The following is a 17727-nucleotide window of genomic DNA, read 5'->3' as shown; positions in this document are numbered from 1 at the left end:
TTGTTTTTGTTGGTGCTGTTAGTTCTCAGCTCTACTCTGGACAGGTGAGATGAAATGCATTAGGTAGGGTCTTTCCATCTGTCCCACCTCATTACTGATTTGCCTAGTGGAGACACCCACCTCGGAGAAGAAAGTCCTTCTACGTACCCTTCCATAACCCAGCATAAAGCCCAAAGCCTTTGAAACTCTCTAGGGTCATTGTTCAATTAGTGGACTATCAGGGTAGGAAATCTATTTCTTAAAATGGACTTAACTTCCAATGAAAATATGTGCCTTGACTGTGTTCCCATGTTTCCCATTCTGAAACAGGAGAGGTCTGAGTCATCACGGTAATAACGGCAGTGAAAACAATCGGCACATATTCGGTGCTTAGTGTGTGTCAGGCTCAGTGTAGTGCTATATTATGTCCATGATCTGTTTCATGGAACTTTATCTCATCAGAAACCTTTCTAATTGTGTTTATAAACCTAAAAGGATATGTTTCGAAGCACATGATAGGAAGAAATGGCTAATTTGTTCAGGACTCACGCCACAAATTTCTTAACTAATGCCATTGGTCTTCGAGCTCTTTTTCCCTTAGTTATTTGCAAACATTTTGGCCTAACTCCCTCTCCTCTCGACTCTTCTCTGGTTTCTTTCCCTTTATTTTCACAGATAGGACAGTATGGTCAGTAGGATCACAGGGGTAGAAGAGAAGAAGTTCACTTTTAGACAAAGCGGGGAGTTTGGGGAAGCCTCATTCCCAAACGACGCATTTAGGCTACGCATGGTGTTGATGGAAGTACATTCTTTTGAAATGAGAGATTCCCTGAGACAGTCATGCATGTTATTTTTAGTTGGAACATTTCTGTCAGCTGTACACATGCTTGAACTCGAGCTGGTCTTTGCCATCCTTGTGCTAGGAGTACACTTTCTAGAGGCTGTGATAGGCTGGTCAACTAACTTTTAAAACACAGCCACCCGTCACCTTTAATGGGAAGCTTGCCTTCTTAAGTTCCAGATGGTATTTTGGCTGCTAGGAAGTTGAAACTTTATGTTAAAATGCTCTTGCTGTTTGAAACTTTCACCTTCTTACAGTGTGTTTTTCCTCTAGGCAAGGTCACTCTGAAGGTTTTTTGCTTTCACAACCTTCTAATCTGACTATAAATTGATTCTTCACAGTTGTTATCTTTCCCTTCATAGCATACGTCTGTATGTTGTTTGTATGCACGTAGTATTGGCTCAGCTGTTAATTATCTGTGTGACCCTGGGCTTTCTAAGTCTCCCTGGGTTTGTCTCCCTTTCGGAAAGTGAGGAGCTGGACGGAGCACTTGCCATGGCCCTTTGCAGATTCAGTGGCCTTCTGCCCATCCTGACCCACAACCCCTGAGGACTCTGGTCTAGGCCTTGTCAGCACATGACCTGAGGGCAACCTGCTTCAATCATTCACAGCATAAGCAGTCCCACATTTTAAATAGGACAAGGTATCCTGTTCCCTTCCCTGCCGCAAAAAATGGTATGACAGTTAATGAGGAAAAACATTTGCAAAGCACTTGGGAGCTCCTTAAAGGAAAATGCTCTCTATAATTATTAGGGTGCCGTGTTGGTAGAGCAGAGGTATTTCAGAACTGTCTTACTAAATGGGGTTTATTTTCAGATTAGTCAGCCAGCTGCAACTTTCACTTATATATGTGTGTGGATCTGAAATAATAGCACTCTGTAGAAATGTTACTATTTTTCTTTCTTGTTGTTCTCCTGCATTTTACTTATAGGGACCCCAAAAGGGCTTTCAACATTATACATGAAATAGATGAGGTCTGCTAATTGTTGTTCTCGATGTGGAGAAATGAAGAGTTAAGATGAGTGGAAGTGGACGGCTTTTCAGGTCTGAGTCTAGAGCCAGGAATGGCAAATCTATCACTGTGTTAGGAAGGGATACGAAGTCCAAAGCAGACACCGGAATTATAACATGAGGGAGAAGCTCATATAAGCCCCTTCACTTTAAAATGCTCCATTTGGGGCTATCCAGATGTGGGAGTCAGATATGAATTCCATTTCCTTGGCTGAATGACTTGAGTATGTAACTTAACCTCTAGAAGCCTCAGTTTCCTTATCTGTAACTTGAGAGTACTACAATAAATACCTGTCTTGTGAAGGTATTTTGAAAATTAAAGAGATAAAGCACTTAGCCAGAGTATGCGGTTATTTTAAGGGAAAAAAAAAAAAAAACAACTGTTCTTTCAGTAGAAAGGAACTGATGATAGATGAAACCAATTGAGAAATAACTTGCACTGCATGGGGAAGCCAACTCAGGATTTTAAAAAAACAAACAAAAAACTTTCAGATAATCAATGAAGCTATGTAATTCAGAGTTAAGAGTATGGTCTGCTCTCAGTTACATATGCTAATCAAAGAATTGGCACCATGAGTAAAATATCAGCACCTAGCACTGACAGAGGGGTTCTGAGCAAGTGACAACTGAGCTCTGGAGGTCAAGAAACTGTCCAACGTGGAGAAACCATAGGGAGGGCAGTGTCCTTTACAATTCCTACAGTAGGGGGGTAGGGTGGTGGACACATAGACTTTTCTTCAGTTTTTTTCAGAGATGCTATTCTCTAAAGGGCCTCTTTTAAACTCCTTGTGGGCTAGCACTGACACTCTACCATGATTTCAAGTCAGGAAAAAAAAAAGAGAAGAAAGAAGAAAGAAGAAGAGAGATACTGCTAGGTTAATAGATACAGAGGGTCTGCCCAAAGTTCAAGTAAAGGATACCCCAATTCTGGTATATGTGCTGCTGAAGCGAGAACAACACCCCAATTCTGAATAGTGACTTCTGTAGTGGGGGCTTAGCAAGGACCCATTTATTCGGCTGATTCTTTCTCATTCTTACCAGGCTTCTACTGGCTTGCAGAAGGTACAGTGAATGCTGTTACCAGGATGTTTTCTAGAAGCACCGTTCCCACCCGTCTCTCCCATTCTCTTGGCCTCTCTATCACCTGCTTTAGCATAACACCCTCCTCTTCAGGGGAGTCTGGTGAGGGGCCAGCCAACTGAGGCTGGGAGCCTGGTGAGACGGCAGGTGGTAGGGAAGGAAGAGGAGAGTATGGGTAGGGGAAGATGGCCACTGGCGAGGAGAGCAGGAGTCCTTGAATGGAGAACATCAAGGTTACAACAGAAAATGGGAAAGCTTCAGTGGCAAGAATGGAAGGGTGCTCAGAGTCACGCAGAGCTTTCACTGGCTGAAGAGTCTGCTTTCCACTGGAGAAGTCTAGTTGAAGGGAGGCCTACATTCCTGAGATGCGGCTGGTGTGACTGAGGGCCAGCCTTTCTCTCCAGCTCTGAAGGTGTGATTCTGGTGCCAGCTGGGACTGTAAGGCTGATCAGGGTGGGGTGGGGGATGGGACTGCCTACTGGGGGACATACTGTATTCACAAAACATCTCTGGCCTCAGTGACAACTAACAGTTTGGTGTTAGGCAGAATTTGAAGACCTCAGGGAACTTCATCTACGTTACTTCATTTTTCTTACAACTTTATGAGCGGGGTAGACATTAATATCCTCAGAAGATGGGATCTCCCTTAAAGAGGTACAGTAACATCCTGAGGGTCATCCAAAAAGTCAGTAACAGATGAGAGGATGATACCAGCTTAGCCAGATTATCACCTCCTCCTCCTGTTAACGATTTCCGGCTCTCTGGATTATGTGACAAAATGTTATGATGTTAATAACATATATGTTCTTAAATGGCTTTGATAATTTTACAGTACTTGTGATTAAGTGCTTTCACAGAAATAATGTTATTTGATTCTTATAGCAACTGTGTAAAGTAGGAATTATTAAGATCTATATATTTTGTGGCAAAAACACTAAGGCTCAGGTTGATTGTAGAATTTATTGAAGGTCACTCAGAGAGTGGTAAAAACAAGCCTCTCTTACTTCAAATATGATATTTGTTTATTACTCCACTGGCTTGATATAATTAATAGCCCAAATTCTGCATGAGGATTATCCCGTTATTATCTTGATCTCAGTATTTTTACACTATTTCTGACTTTTGTTATGTTACTATTATTCCCATATTTTTTTATATCAAATTCATGGCTGAAAGAGCTGAGCTTCTCAAAGTAACACACAAGATTATCATATATGCAGATGACCCTAATGGACTAAAGCCAGTCACCGATAAACCGGGCTGTTGATAGTATGATTCCGAAAAACGCTCAAACATCTACCACATGTTAGGGAAGAAAACGCAAGTAGAAATGAGGATACAATAAATTCCCCAGCAAATAAAAAAAGAAAAAGAAAGAAAGAGAAATGTAAGTATTGCTAGAAAATAATGCATTTATGTATAAGTCCCTTGAATTAAATTCTCCTGGAACGTGTGCCTACATTTCTGAACATTCATTCACTTACTCAAAAAGTATTTGTTAAGCAATTACATATGCCAGCCTGTATTCATATTCAGATTTTATTTGTTTATTTATTTATAATTTTTGTTTGTTTGTTTAAGTAGGGTCCACACTGGGCATGGAAGGGGCTTGAACTCATGACCCTGAGATCGAGACCTGAGCTGAGATCAAGAGTTGGATACTTAACCAACTGAGCCACCCAGGTGCCCCCATATATAGGTTAAAAAGCAAGAAGTCCTAAGATTGGGTCCTAAAAGAAAGTTCTACTTGGATAGTACTGCGAGATAAAATGCATGACACCCAATTAAATCTGACTTTCAGGAAAGCAATGAATGGGACTGCATGGGACATACTTAGTTTAGAAATACAATTGTTTATCCAAAATTCAAATTTAACTGGATGTCCTATATATATGTCCTAAATATATTATATATATATATATATATATATATATATATATATATCCTGAGGGTAATAAATACCCCCTATACTTGGGGGTAGATAAATCCTCCAAAGCCATCATGGTCATTTGATTCATTCACTGATCAAATATTTATTGAATGTTCATCATATGTAAGGTATTATGATGGGTATGCTGATATATAAGATATATAACGATCTTTATCTCTGGCTATCTACCTACCTATCAGTTATTTCTGGCTCACAGAATTCACATTATAATGGGAAGGTGTAGAGACAATTGCATAATGATAATACAAGTCAGTACTTCTAAGTGCCAGAAGGCAGTATTTGCTGTGGTCACTTGTGCAGTTTGAGAAACTTAGCTCATTTCTCATAAATGAGGTGTTTGCCCCCATATTATAACTTATCCACGATAAAATCAAGCTGTTATTTTCAACTGATTTACTTTTTCCAAATGCATAGGTTCTTAAGAGTGGAATTTTAGAGAACCATGTTACATAACACAAACAACCTGATGCTATCCTTGCCTGTTTCCCAGCCATCTAGGGAAATGATTCCCAACCTACACTGAATCAGAGCTTGTTGAAACACAGATTGTTGGATGGATGATTCAGGTCTGGATGGGCCTGTGAATCTGTATGCTGCTGGAATGGGAATCACGTGGTGAAAACCACTGTTTCAGGGTTATCTTTGAATTTTCCCTATTGCTTGCCTTCTGTATCCACATTGACACCAAAGCTTGTCCTTCTATGTCCTCTGTCTTTCCCTTCTATTCCCATTCTTTTGACTTTTGTTTTTTCTCTTGAGGGGAGGGGACATAGAGGAGCCCTGCTTGGTTCAATGACAGGATGGTTTGTGTTATCTGTTTTTCTCTGACTCTCTTGTTTTCAAATACATCCTTAACTCTTAGTTTCGTATCTCACAACTTTTGTGAAGCCGTAGTAAAGTGATCTTGAGACACTCCTGGGAGAAATGGAGTACCGCTGTGGTTTGTTGGGGAGTAGAGAAAGTAGTTAGGTGAGGGATTTTCTTATACTCTTAAAAAAATCATTCAGAAGTGAAAAAAAAAATGCTGATGTTATGAAGGAAGTTCGGGGGAAACCCAAGAAGTATCACGTGGCTATAGCGTTTGAATTCCGTAGAGGAAGGAAATCTGTCAAGAGCTTATTATTCAGAGATGTGAGATAGAGCAAAGAAAGTCAATGTCTCTTGGGTGGAGGGGGCTCAGGTAATAATGATGATGGGCTTTTTTAAACATTAACTAGTACTTTACCTTTTATGAAAACCTCTTAAATGCATGATACCTTTACAGCTACTCAAAAGGCAGGAAAATTATTCTTTCCATTATAAACTCAAAGAAACTGAGGGTTATACAATTAAGTGACTTGCTTAAGTCCATGCAGCCAATTAAAGGAATCAAAACAGAACCCAAATAATCGAATTCTAGTATAAATTTCACTTATGTCCCCATTGTAAGTTTCAGTGTTATAATCATTATGGAATATGCATTACAGCCAGGGCTGCCTGGTTCTCTACCGCAGAGCTTAGCTCCAAAGTCAATACAATAGCCTACTTATTTGTTTCAAATACTTCCTTTCAGTGAATATGTAGATCATTAACACAGAGCTCCACAGAATTTTATTTGGAGTCCACATCTCAGAATAGATTCCCTGCAGCTGTGGATAGTAAGTACTATTTACGTTAAATGTTGGAGTGACTGAAATGCAAAGCCAGGTAGCATGCATAATAGCTGTGATGCAGAGAACCCAAATCTCCTTCCTTTTAGCTCTGTCAAGCTACTCTTTCTTAGTAAGATTCTTTTAAATTAGGTTATAGGTGAGAATACTGAAACCATCCCTATCCTTCCAAGTGTCCCTAATACTTTCTAGAATCTTTTCAGACCAACATTTAGACTTTTTGCTCTGGATTTTTATCATTTCCACTGGGCTCTTATGAAGTTGGGAGGCCCTGGGTTGTTGTTTTTTTTTTTTTTTCCCCCAAGAAATTGGAGAGAACTCTGTTTTGAAATGGAGGCCGCAGTGAATCCAGGTCCTGAATTACTTCCATATGTTCAGGCTGTCTTGCCTTTTGAAAAATCTAGACCAATTGTTCTTTAACTTTGTTAGGTTATGGACTCCTTCACTTCAGCTAGACAAAAAAGTCTTGATAGACAGATGGCCCTTCCAAACTGCCACTGCCAAATAATTCAGGGTGAATGGGAAGAGTGTCTCTTCTTCTAAATGAGGTGCTCAAGTGATATCTGTGTATTATTAATTGTTCCCAGATGTTGCCATGTTATACACACCAATATAAAACCTTCATGATTTACTGAGGATCTTCATAGTTTACTAGAAATCTGAAGGCTACACTTTGAGCATAACTCAGATTTAGAAAATGACTTTATTCATAGTTTTTGTATCTACGAGGTCTAAATGTACAAACCCATTACTGGTTTTCTCATGGGCAAATCTAGTTATTTGGGTTAACCACAGAATCCTTTAGTGAATCCACTGGATAAATGCGTTTATATAGCAAAAAAACAATTTTTGATAGTGCACTGAAAATTTTGTGTTGCAAATTTACAGCCTTATTTCAGTATGTGATCTTAAAGAAAAGTGAGTTTTATACCCATGTAGGTCTACTGGATGAGATGCATGGTCTGGGAGAGGGAGAATAGAAATGTTTATGGATCCAAGACCAGCAAAGTGAACTTTGGCTAATGAGACACTTCCACAAATGGTCTCTTTTTCCTCACTAACCTTTAATTTGATGGTTTGTATGACAATAATTCAGAAGAAGAAATGACAAATGATGTGAGAGCACTCTGTAAACCATAAAGTGCCACATAACTAAAAATATTACTATTTGGTCAATTTGCCAAATGATGATGATGATGCCTATACCACATGGGAAATTGTCCTTGATTGATCTCAGGTTATCAGTACATTCACATTTACCCTAAATAAACATGGTGACTTATCACTACCTGATTTCCTTCCTGAATTCAGTAGTGAGTTACTATGTTGCTTTGGAGTTGTGAAAACATCCTCCTTTAGAACAACTGATTCACACAAAGGCACATACAGATTTACCTACTGTCTTAAGTTGACTGTGAAGAAGGCAAAGTGCATCGTAAGGAATGTTCTGTTTTAGTTGTTCACTTCTACGTTGGGTACCTTGTCTCAGTGTCTGTTGTTTTCCTTCCATTCTATTTTCCAACTTAAATTTTTATCTGCCTTATGTCCTATCATCAGCTAGCTGAACTGAGAAACAAGGTTGCTTGGAGGAACTAATTTGTTTTCATGCATTGTAATTCTAGTAGGTAATTTTTTTTTTGGCAATTTATTTGTCATTTAACAGGGGTGCTCTGGAACCAGAGGTACACCAGAAGAGGGGCTCATGATAGGAATTTCAAATACGGGGATCACCACTGGGATAAGTATTTTCAGATACAAGAGAATCTATGTGAAATCATATCTCATATGTGGTCACTTATATGGAGGAGCATCCATGAAGTTCCCACTTCTATGTTCCATAATTGAGCCGGAAAAGCGCACTAGCTGGCAGTCAGGAGATCTTAGCTCTAGAACCACAGAATCCAGGGATGAAACACCAGCCCACCCAACTAGTCACCTAATGACTGAGGCCCCGCTACAACATCCCTGAGATGAAATGATCATTCTCTCTCTGACCACCTCTAATTATAGAAACTCAATCCCTTTGGAGGCTGTCTATCCTATCTTAGAGCAGCTTCTTTTATTTAGTTGAAAGAGTCTCCTTTATAGCTTCCAATCGTTGGTCCAGTTCTACCTTTTGAAGGGTGGTGGACAAGTAGTGCTCCACCTGCTCCAAGACAAGCTTAATGTTTCTCTCCTCCCAACCATTTAAATAAAGTTAACAGTGCTAATGTCAGCTACCATTTATAGAGTGCTGATTATGTGCCAGGAATTGTTTTAAGAGTTTCATATATTAATTCACTTAATCCTGAAGACGATACTCTAAGGGAGATATATTATTACCATCCCCATTATATAGACAAGGAAACAAGTACAGAAAGGTGACAGACATCAGTAGTGGCTAAGTCTAATTGCAAGTCTAGGCAATGTGTCTCCAGAGCTCCAGCTTACTATATTATGCTGCCCCCAAAGCTCAAATACTTGGATGTGGCTTATAAGACACTCTGAGTCTTCTTTTTTGCAGGTTGAACAGCCCTAGGACCTTCAACCATGATACACCATGGCTTTGCATTCCTTTGCATCCCGATTATACTCCTCTGAATATGTCCCAATCAGTCTACTGTTTTTTGAAAAGGTAGTGCCCAGACCAGACTGTGGTCTCTAGATGTCAAAAAGAGAGAATAAGCAATTGAAAATAGAGTGAAACTATCACGTTTCTTCATTTCAGGGACCACAAATACAGCATAAGCCTGCATCAGCCTTGTTGTGGCCTCTTCAAGCTGATGGTTCATACAGAATTTACTACACACTGCAACTCGCATCCCTGTTCTGCCTGTATGACTTTGATCTGTAAAATGAAGTGACTGGAGTATATAATCTCCAAGGACTTTTCCAGTTCGAAACAGCTAGAATCAAAGAATGTATCGCAGAGTTCAGCATATTTAAGGGATGTTGTGCCTGTAGATTCTTTGTCAGACTTTTCCCCATTGGGCCCTTCTCCCTAGGGTTTCTGTCATTTTGAGCTTTGGTGGCAGGATGCTTCATTCCTACAATGGGGGTACTGTTGGGGCTTCTAGAAGATGGCTGACAGCGGGGTCTCCTGCAAATCTGAAAGATGACTCCAAACCTTCCCTTCCCCTTGCTGTCTGCCCCTCCCTTCTTCCTACAGCCCCCTCATACCCACGGCCTGCTTCCAGGCCCCCAGGGGGAGCCTGTACTCACCTGTGTGTACGAACATGTGCTTGACGTAGTTCTGTTTGGCGGTGAAAGTCTTGTTGCAGAGAGTGCACTCATAAGGCTTTTTTTCGCCCTGCCCACTGGCTGTGCTGTGGCCTGCGGATGGGGCCAGGGGCTGTGGCGCTGGCAGCTGTGCAGTAAAGGTCGACAGGCCAGGCTGGGACACTGTCACAAACTGGGTCTGCTGGCCTGCCAGGGGCTGTGGCAGGCTGAAGAGGAAAGGCTTGGGGCCACTGCCCGCGGGCTGGGTAGTGAAGAGGGCCGGCAGGTAGGTGTTGCCGGCTGTGCCAATGACCTGTGTGTTGCTGGTCAAGGTCAGAGGCATCCTCAGGTTGCTGGTGAGGGTTTCTGTCTGGCGTAAGTAGAGCTGGGTACTTGGCAATGGCTGCCCGATGGACGTGTTGACCGAAGGCTGCTGCAGGACGCTCTTGTCGGAGCTGTTGCTGACAGTGATGACCGTGCTGTCCATCTCCACCTCGTTGCTTCTTTCCGGGGAGGAGGCACCTGTCTCGAGCTGGTGCGGCTGCGGGCCGCCCTCGGCAGGAGCCTCTGCGGCCTGCTCGGCTTGGGCGGGTTCGGCCTGGCCATCCCGCGCCGCCCCGGGCCCGAACTGCTGCTCCACCGAGTCAGGCTCGGTGCCTATGGAGGAACTGACGCCCGAGTCGAAGCTTTCGCCCTTGGGCTCGCTCTCAGTGCCCTCCGCCTGGTCGGTGTCTTCCGTGCACTCCTCGGACTCGTTGCGCTCCAGGATCTGCACCCTTTGCTGCCCATAGTAGTCGTAGTCGTCCTCCATCTCCTGCTTGATGTGGATGTTGCCCACCAGGGTCTGGATGCGCACGGGCCGGGGCTGCTTGCGGCAGTGCGTGGTCTCGGGGGTGGTGGACAGGTAGCGCTCCATCTGCTGCGAGCGCTCGTGGATGCGCGTGATCCAGCTGGGGTCCTCCATGTGGTGGTCGCGGGGCAGGCCCAGGGCCGTCTCGTGGTGGCTGACCACCGCACCGCTGTAGAAGGAGCGCTCGCCGCTGCCGTTCTGCATGGAGCACGCATAGAGCGCCGAGTAGATCCTGTCCACGCTGTGCTGCGGGTGGCTCTGCAAGTAGCCCGACTCGGTGTCGCTGCTCTGGCCCGAAGTGCCGGACTCGGGGGTGCCCCGTGGCGTGTCCTGGCCCGAGTCCTGGATCCCCGGGAACACGTCACCCACATTCTGTGACACAATGCGCGTGCACTCATCGATGACGGTTTTGATCTGCAGGATGCTGGCGGCCGTGAGGATCTGCAGGGCTTCCGACTGCGAGACGCGCAGCACGCCGCTGTACATGAAGTCAATGAGCTTTTGCACCGACTGCACCGACACCACGGACGGGATCTCGATGTCGCTGTAGCCCAGCAGCAGCTTGTCCTGGAAGAAGGGGCTGCCGGCTGCCAGCACGCAGCGGTGTGCGCGCAGCATGCTCCCGTGGATGCGCACCGTCACGTCACAGAAGTGGCCACGGTTGCGCTGCTCGTTGAGGGTCTCGAGCACGGAATTGCTGAAGTTGTGAAGGTTGATGCTGTGAATGCGCTCGGTCATCCCCTTGCAACTGATGTCACCTGCACGGTGGCAAGACAGAAGACACAAGACAGGGTGTATGGGTCAGAGCTAGCTGACTGCATGCCTAACGCCCAGGTCTCAGGTGGGTTACGCTCATGGCTCCTGGAAGCACCCCCACCCCTGACCTTGCACACACAAGCGGGCTCTGCGGCGAGACGGACATGCCTTGCACGGGGATCGGGCTGCCGGGATGACCGCCTATGAGAAAAAGGCCTTCAATTTGGCTCCAACAATACCCCAGCTATTTTGGGTATCGAATCTCTATTAATGCCCTAGAGCTGCAGCCAGGGTTGCCAGTTGAAGTAGGACAGCCTAATAAACAGATGGGTCACTTGCCTGCTCTTCCTACAGCTTCAGCACACAAGACCTGAGAAACAAATGGAAGACAGGTTCTCATGGAACGCTCTACCCTACACAGGTCTAAGCTGAGGTCCTTTGGGAAGGCTTGTATTTTCTCCAGGTTTCCACAGTTTCTGATTTTATCCATAGACAGCAACAATATTCATAGTTCAAAAATTTGCCTCCCTTCCTATTAATTTATATGTCTATTTCCGAATCCACATCATGTATGCAAAAACCCTTGGAAAATCCAATCCACACTAAGATATCCACCAAACAGCTGTCACCATGTTTTCCACTTGAGGGACAGGCTATAGGCTGCAGCCTGTGAGCTAAAGCGGCACTCACCCACTGATTTCTGTATCTACACACTCTTCTTGGCATCTCCGACAACCTGTTTGAGGACTTTCTAGAGTGGTGGTATGTGACATGGGTCGTTTTCTGCATTTCCTAAAGCTGAACGAGGAAGGAGTGTTTAAAAAGGTCGGATATGGCAGCACTGACCTGGGAGACTTTAGTATCCTAGGTGATCATATTTAGAGTTCCAGCTGGGCACTTCTGTGAGTGAAAGGGAGCACTGTTCATAATTAGGTGAGGACAGCAGGAGTAAACCAGGAATGGGCTGTGTGATCACCCTAGGCAATACCGTGTTCTATGCACTTGCTCCAGGGAAGTATCAAAGGGCTCCCAGTGGGAAGGCAACAGTCAGCTATGCAGAGGCTGTCCATAGCCTGACCCATTGCCACCCTAACACCCAGCGCTCTGCACACGGGGGAAATGGTTACATTTGGATCACAGACTGAGAATTAAAATGGGTGGCTATACCACTAAGTTTTAGGGCTTTCCTATTTTTCTACTTCACTTCTCAAATGGCTCTAAAGAATCCCTCTTTCGGAACCATTCTTCACTTAGAGTCCCCATTCTTGCCTTCGTAGGTGAACAGTCCCCTTGAGAGAGGCCACGCGAGTGGGCCTTTCACAACCAGGGTGGCCCAAACACTGATTGTTGGCCTGTGACCAGGCATCCCTGTGTCTTGCGAGGAGCAGCCCCCAGAGGTAATGATCTGAGGGATAGGAGGAATGCCCACCTCCTCAGGTTCTTTCTCCTCTGCCTTAGGAGAGAGGACCAGTTCAAGAGAGTCGGAACACACCAGCTCTACCTTGCTGCACTCAATCTCTGCATGCTGTCTGAGCTCAGGAGGTGCGGCCGCATCCTTTCATATACTCATTTATTTCCTTTGTTCCCATCTTTACATTTAGTCAGCCTCACACATATCCAGTTACCTTAAGACATGCCTAGAGGCTCTTATGCTCACTTTCAGTCATATGATTTGCATAAGATTTTTACAGAAGAGAATTCCTTCTTGTCCTGACTTCCATTAGGTCTGTGATGTGCCTAAAATATTGCACTGGGCTACAGTTTCTAGGTTGTTTTTTTTTTTTTTTCACTGTTGTAAAAGCAAATTGTCATTGCCAGATTAAAGAATCATGGTGAATCCTCTATAACTGTGCTAATACAAAGTACAGCCCCAGAGGAAGGCCCCAATAACCCAGGAAGGTATTCAGGAAATCAATCAGCAGACCAAATTCTAAGTTCTTGCTGAGTCCCCCATGCACATAGAGCATGAGAACAAGAGTAAACCCTCCTTTATTTAATGCTTACCATGTATTAACATATTATTTCATTTAATCATCACAGCAACCCTTATCATGTAGGTAGTATTATTATTATCCCCATTTTTCAAATGAGAAAACTGAGGCTGGACAAATTAAGAAACTCATTCAAGGCCACAGAGGCAATTGGTGGTAGAGCTGGCATTTGAATACAGGGGGTCTGGCTCTAGAGTTCACACTCTTACCTGCTTCATTGCATTGCATGTTTTGCCCCAAATGAAGTCTGGCCCTTAGGTGTCCATAGATCCACTGTAAAGCTGTGTAAAAAAAGTTTGTTCAATATGTTCTCCAGCTGCTTCTACACCTACCCTTGAATTAGCATGGTGTTCATGTTTCTAGGCCTTGGGACATCAACGTAGTCTCAGTAAATCTAACTTAAAAGACTTTTTTTTTTTTTTTTTTTTTTAGTTTATAAATGGAATAATGCAAGAGATCAAACAACTTGTCCTGGCACTAAAATGTAGAGTTTTCTATATACAGTTTTACTATCACTAAAGTCTTTTTTATTTAAGTAAAACAGTAAGCACTAAAATTGGTTGAGTCTCTAATAAAGTCACCATCTCTGAGTAGGATGGATTTATTAAGTAACTTTTTTCCACACAGGTGAAAACACTCTTTAAACACACATTTGCTCTTAGCCCAGTCACAGCAATATCACTAGGCTTGTCACTTATGATGAAGACTCATCTTCTTTCTGATAATTCTGGGAAGAAACTCTATGACAAGTATCATAATCATTAATATCCACATAACATTTCATAGCGTACAAAACTCTTTCACATACAACATCTTAGTCTTTTCTTAAAGCCATCCTTATGTTTTTAGGACAAGTCCTATTATTATTATTTGATGTAAGAAAAAGGTTGAGGCCATCAAAGTGTTGAAGTGACTTATCCTAAATTTTACACAGCTAGTAAGAGGCAGGGTTGGGATTAGAACCCATACCCCTTGATGCTTTTCTCACTGCATAACACTGGGTCACTGAAGGATGAAACTCGGATTGCCTAGGGATCTAAGGCCATCCTAATCCTCAGGACATAGAAGAAAAGATAAAAACACTGAAAGCGATGATGGAGGTTGCTCTAGAGTAGGAAACGGTCAACAGCAAAAGCTGTCCTCATACTACACATACTCATACACACACACACACACACAAACACACACACTTAAAATCTCATGAGAAAAATTGAAAGTGCTTGTTTGGTCGAATCTATCTAAACAATCAGGTAACCCTATAGAGATAATCACTAAAAGTTGTTAAATAGTCTCAATTATGATTATTGCAGTACTGTCACCAACTTCATTAGAAACCACAGAGACGGTTTTTAAAACTCAAACTTGCACACATGTACAACCTGACCCGAGACAAGCCTAGTTAGATTTTTATAGACACAATTTTTAAACATCTCCCCGAGTACACTGGTCCCACACGGCAGTGAGCAGCTATGAAAGGCTGAATGGGCTTTGCTGATACGGGTACAGATGCGATGGGGGACCCTGCCTTTCCATTCAAGCACGCCTGGTTCCTCCTGCACACAATGCTGAAGCAATTCTTTCCCAGGCTTTCTTTTATATTTAGCACTAATACAGTGGGAAAAAGTTTCTGCCACAGCAAGGCAATGTCCAGGCTTTTGTGAAGCAGGTCCTTTCATCCAATGGGCATTAATGTATAGATTCCAATGGAATAAATCTGAAATACTCTACTGTAGAAGATTTGTTCCCCATTGAAAACAAATCTTGATTAGATGGTTATTCACGGACTGTATAGGAAGGAATGGTGTGAAAATGCTGACTCCATTCTTTCTTAGATTGACACTGAATAGGCATTTGGGCTATTCAAAAAAAAAAAAAGAGGGAGAGAGAGTGAGAGAGAGAGAGAGAAGAAGAAGAAGAAGAAGAAGAAGAAGAAGAAGAAGAAGAAGAAGAAGAAGAAGAAAGAAAGAAAGAAAGAAAGAAAGAAAGAAAGAAAGAAGAAAGAAAACACCAACCACTCTCTCAACTCCACAAAACCATACAACTTTACAAAGATCATGTATATCTGGGGACATCACCTCACCCCAAAAATACCCCCAAGGTGGTGTTGAACATAGAACTGATGGGGTAAAATGAAAAGAGTGATGACAATGGTTCTCTGTGTGTTTAAAAATAATAACTGACCTTCTTTCCACTAGAGTGAAAATACAGAGTCAGCCTGAGATGGCATTCACTGGAAACACGCAAGGAATCCTACCACCGAGAGTGGTCATGTGTCCTGAATGACTGTTCTGTGAGCCCGCACAATGCGGATGGGGCGGACCCAGGGTGAGTACCGAAGGAGAAATGGGCTTGTAGTGAAAGAGGTGGTGGAGGGCCTGGCTCTGCCTTGCAGGAACCCAGCTCCTGCCTGTCTCCTCAACTGCGGGCGTCCGGGGGGTAGGACTTAGCATGAGAATGAAAAGCTGCTTGTGCACAAGGGAGAATGAACAAGAAAGGAAACAGCAGGCAATACAATCTCCTTTAATTAGGTGTGAAATCCAGTCCTTTCTCAGCCCGGATATATAAAATGAGACCAGTGCAAGGGTGAGGTGCTACAGAGGGAGACGGGAATTTGAAGTCTCTGTGATTTGGGAGGAAACACCAGCTCTCAAATTAAAACCCACATGAATTTCGGTCAAGTCAACACGTCTAAGTCAAATGGCAGGGCTGAAAAGCCCTTGAGCATTCAATCTGGGTCACCAGGCTCACATGAGGTAAGTGGGTCAGCTCACGAACTAGGGCTAGGGTGGCCAGGCCTCCCCAGCCCAGGCTCTCATATCCCACTCTTTCCCACACTGCACACCAATACCATTATCCTGCTGAGGTTGCTCTCTCATATATTAGGTGATTAGTGACGGTCCTAAGCTACTGTGTGTTGGTGTTACATACCAAGTGGGTCATGCTCGGAAAGGCCCATTCTTCTCCTGGGGAAGATTCAGGTCCCTTCCTCCCCAGATCTACATCTGTTGCCCCTGCCAGGGCCAAGACTTCGGTCATATCCATTTGACCTACATGCAGGGTGCAGGGGTGGTGGTCAACTACAGAGCCTCTGCATCATGGGAGGATAGAGCTTTCTTGCTCACAGCTTTCACCATCTGAAGCACATGTCCCTCCACATACTTTCTATCTCACTGGCATCTTCACAATCTTTATGAGACAGAGAAACTGAAGAACTCCATAAAAACCTGCTTTTGGCTCCCTTTCCTGCTTCTAAATCTTGTTAGGGCCTACGCCCCTGCCCTACACATGCCTTCATGTATGTCCTCCATATAAGGGACAAGGAGTTAATGATTTCTTTGGAGTCTTCCAGCACAACAGATAACATCTAAGGAGTGACCAGGCATGGCCATCATGTGCATATTCCAGACCACCGGCGCTAGACATATCGACGCCAAGACCCCCTGGCTCTAGGGAATAAGTCACTTATGATGGACACCTGGACTCTGTCCTTGTTCTGACCAGTTTCTGGATGCCTGAGAGGACACAGACACCAGACCACAATTGTCAATAAAAAACCCCCAGACTCTAAGTGAAGATGAGACTCCCTCCTTTCCTTTCTGACTGTTCCAGACATTCTGTCTCTAACCTGCACTCTCTCTATACCTTCAATTAACTCTGCTTTCACCTCCTGTTGGCTTGTGTTTGATTTCTATCCTGAACACAGGCAAGGATCCTCTTGGCTGATCCTGCGGGACTGCCTCTGGGTCCATGAACCGGCCTGCCAGTATCATTTGGAGGGTGGCCGGGGGCACTGGGGAAAACACACAAACAAAAGGTGGCAGGTTGTATAACAAGACTCTTTCTCTCACCTTGGCTCCATACACCTAGCATAGTCCAGCTGTCATTGCCTCCTGGAAGTGGGGACCGTGGGAGGGTCATCAGCTGCACTGCGTTATGCACCCACTCCTGGGTGTAAAGGGGGCGTGTTTGGGCTGTCTCCCGGTGAGTGAGAGTTGTCCTCTATCTTCCCAGTCATCTAAGCCCAAGGTACAGGAACCATTAGAGGCTGTTTTCTTTTTTTCCCCTTCTTTTCTTTTTTAGCACTGGTAACAGAATTGTTCTCATACAACATAAATCAACTGTTCACCTTTCAGCAATTTGACTTCCAAACATATTTTCTGGAGGACAGCACCTATGAATATTGGAAACAGGCTGTATATACTTTTGTAGTAAATGGTTATTATTTTAGATGGACAGAGATAGTCAACCCTCTAACTTGCTTAAAGTGATTATAACACCATTCTATCTATGATCTCAGTACTGTACTTGGGTTTGTCTTTCCTATTCCTTGAACTTTCATTCATACACACAATGAACTTTCATTCATTCGGGAGTATAGTGTAAGTACTAAAAGGTCTTTGGGAAGTACATGTGTTGGACTT

General features: G+C 43.6%; 1 protein-coding gene across 14 annotated transcripts in view; it reads right to left on the bottom strand.

Moving 5' to 3' along the window:
- Window positions 1-17727, bottom strand: part of ZBTB20 (zinc finger and BTB domain containing 20) — a 433101-nt gene that overhangs the window by 25991 nt on the left and 389383 nt on the right. For 13 of the 14 annotated variants that reach the window (XM_072812465.1, XM_072812468.1, XM_072812466.1 and 10 more), the window contains one exon: window positions 9713-11317. In XM_072812465.1, coding sequence (XP_072668566.1) covers window positions 9713-11317 — 1605 coding nt within the window. Of the gene's footprint in view, window positions 1-9712; window positions 11318-17154; window positions 17458-17727 lie in introns of those variants that run through there. The other variant, XM_072812473.1, reaches the window with a different exon arrangement.

The sequence above is a fragment of the Canis lupus genome, chromosome 35 (genome assembly GCF_048164855.1).
Source record: "Canis lupus baileyi chromosome 35, mCanLup2.hap1, whole genome shotgun sequence".
In the NCBI taxonomy this organism is placed as follows: Eukaryota; Metazoa; Chordata; class Mammalia; order Carnivora; family Canidae; genus Canis; species Canis lupus.
Note: the sequence above shows the minus strand (reverse complement) of the source record. Positions and strands in the feature narration are given on the sequence as shown.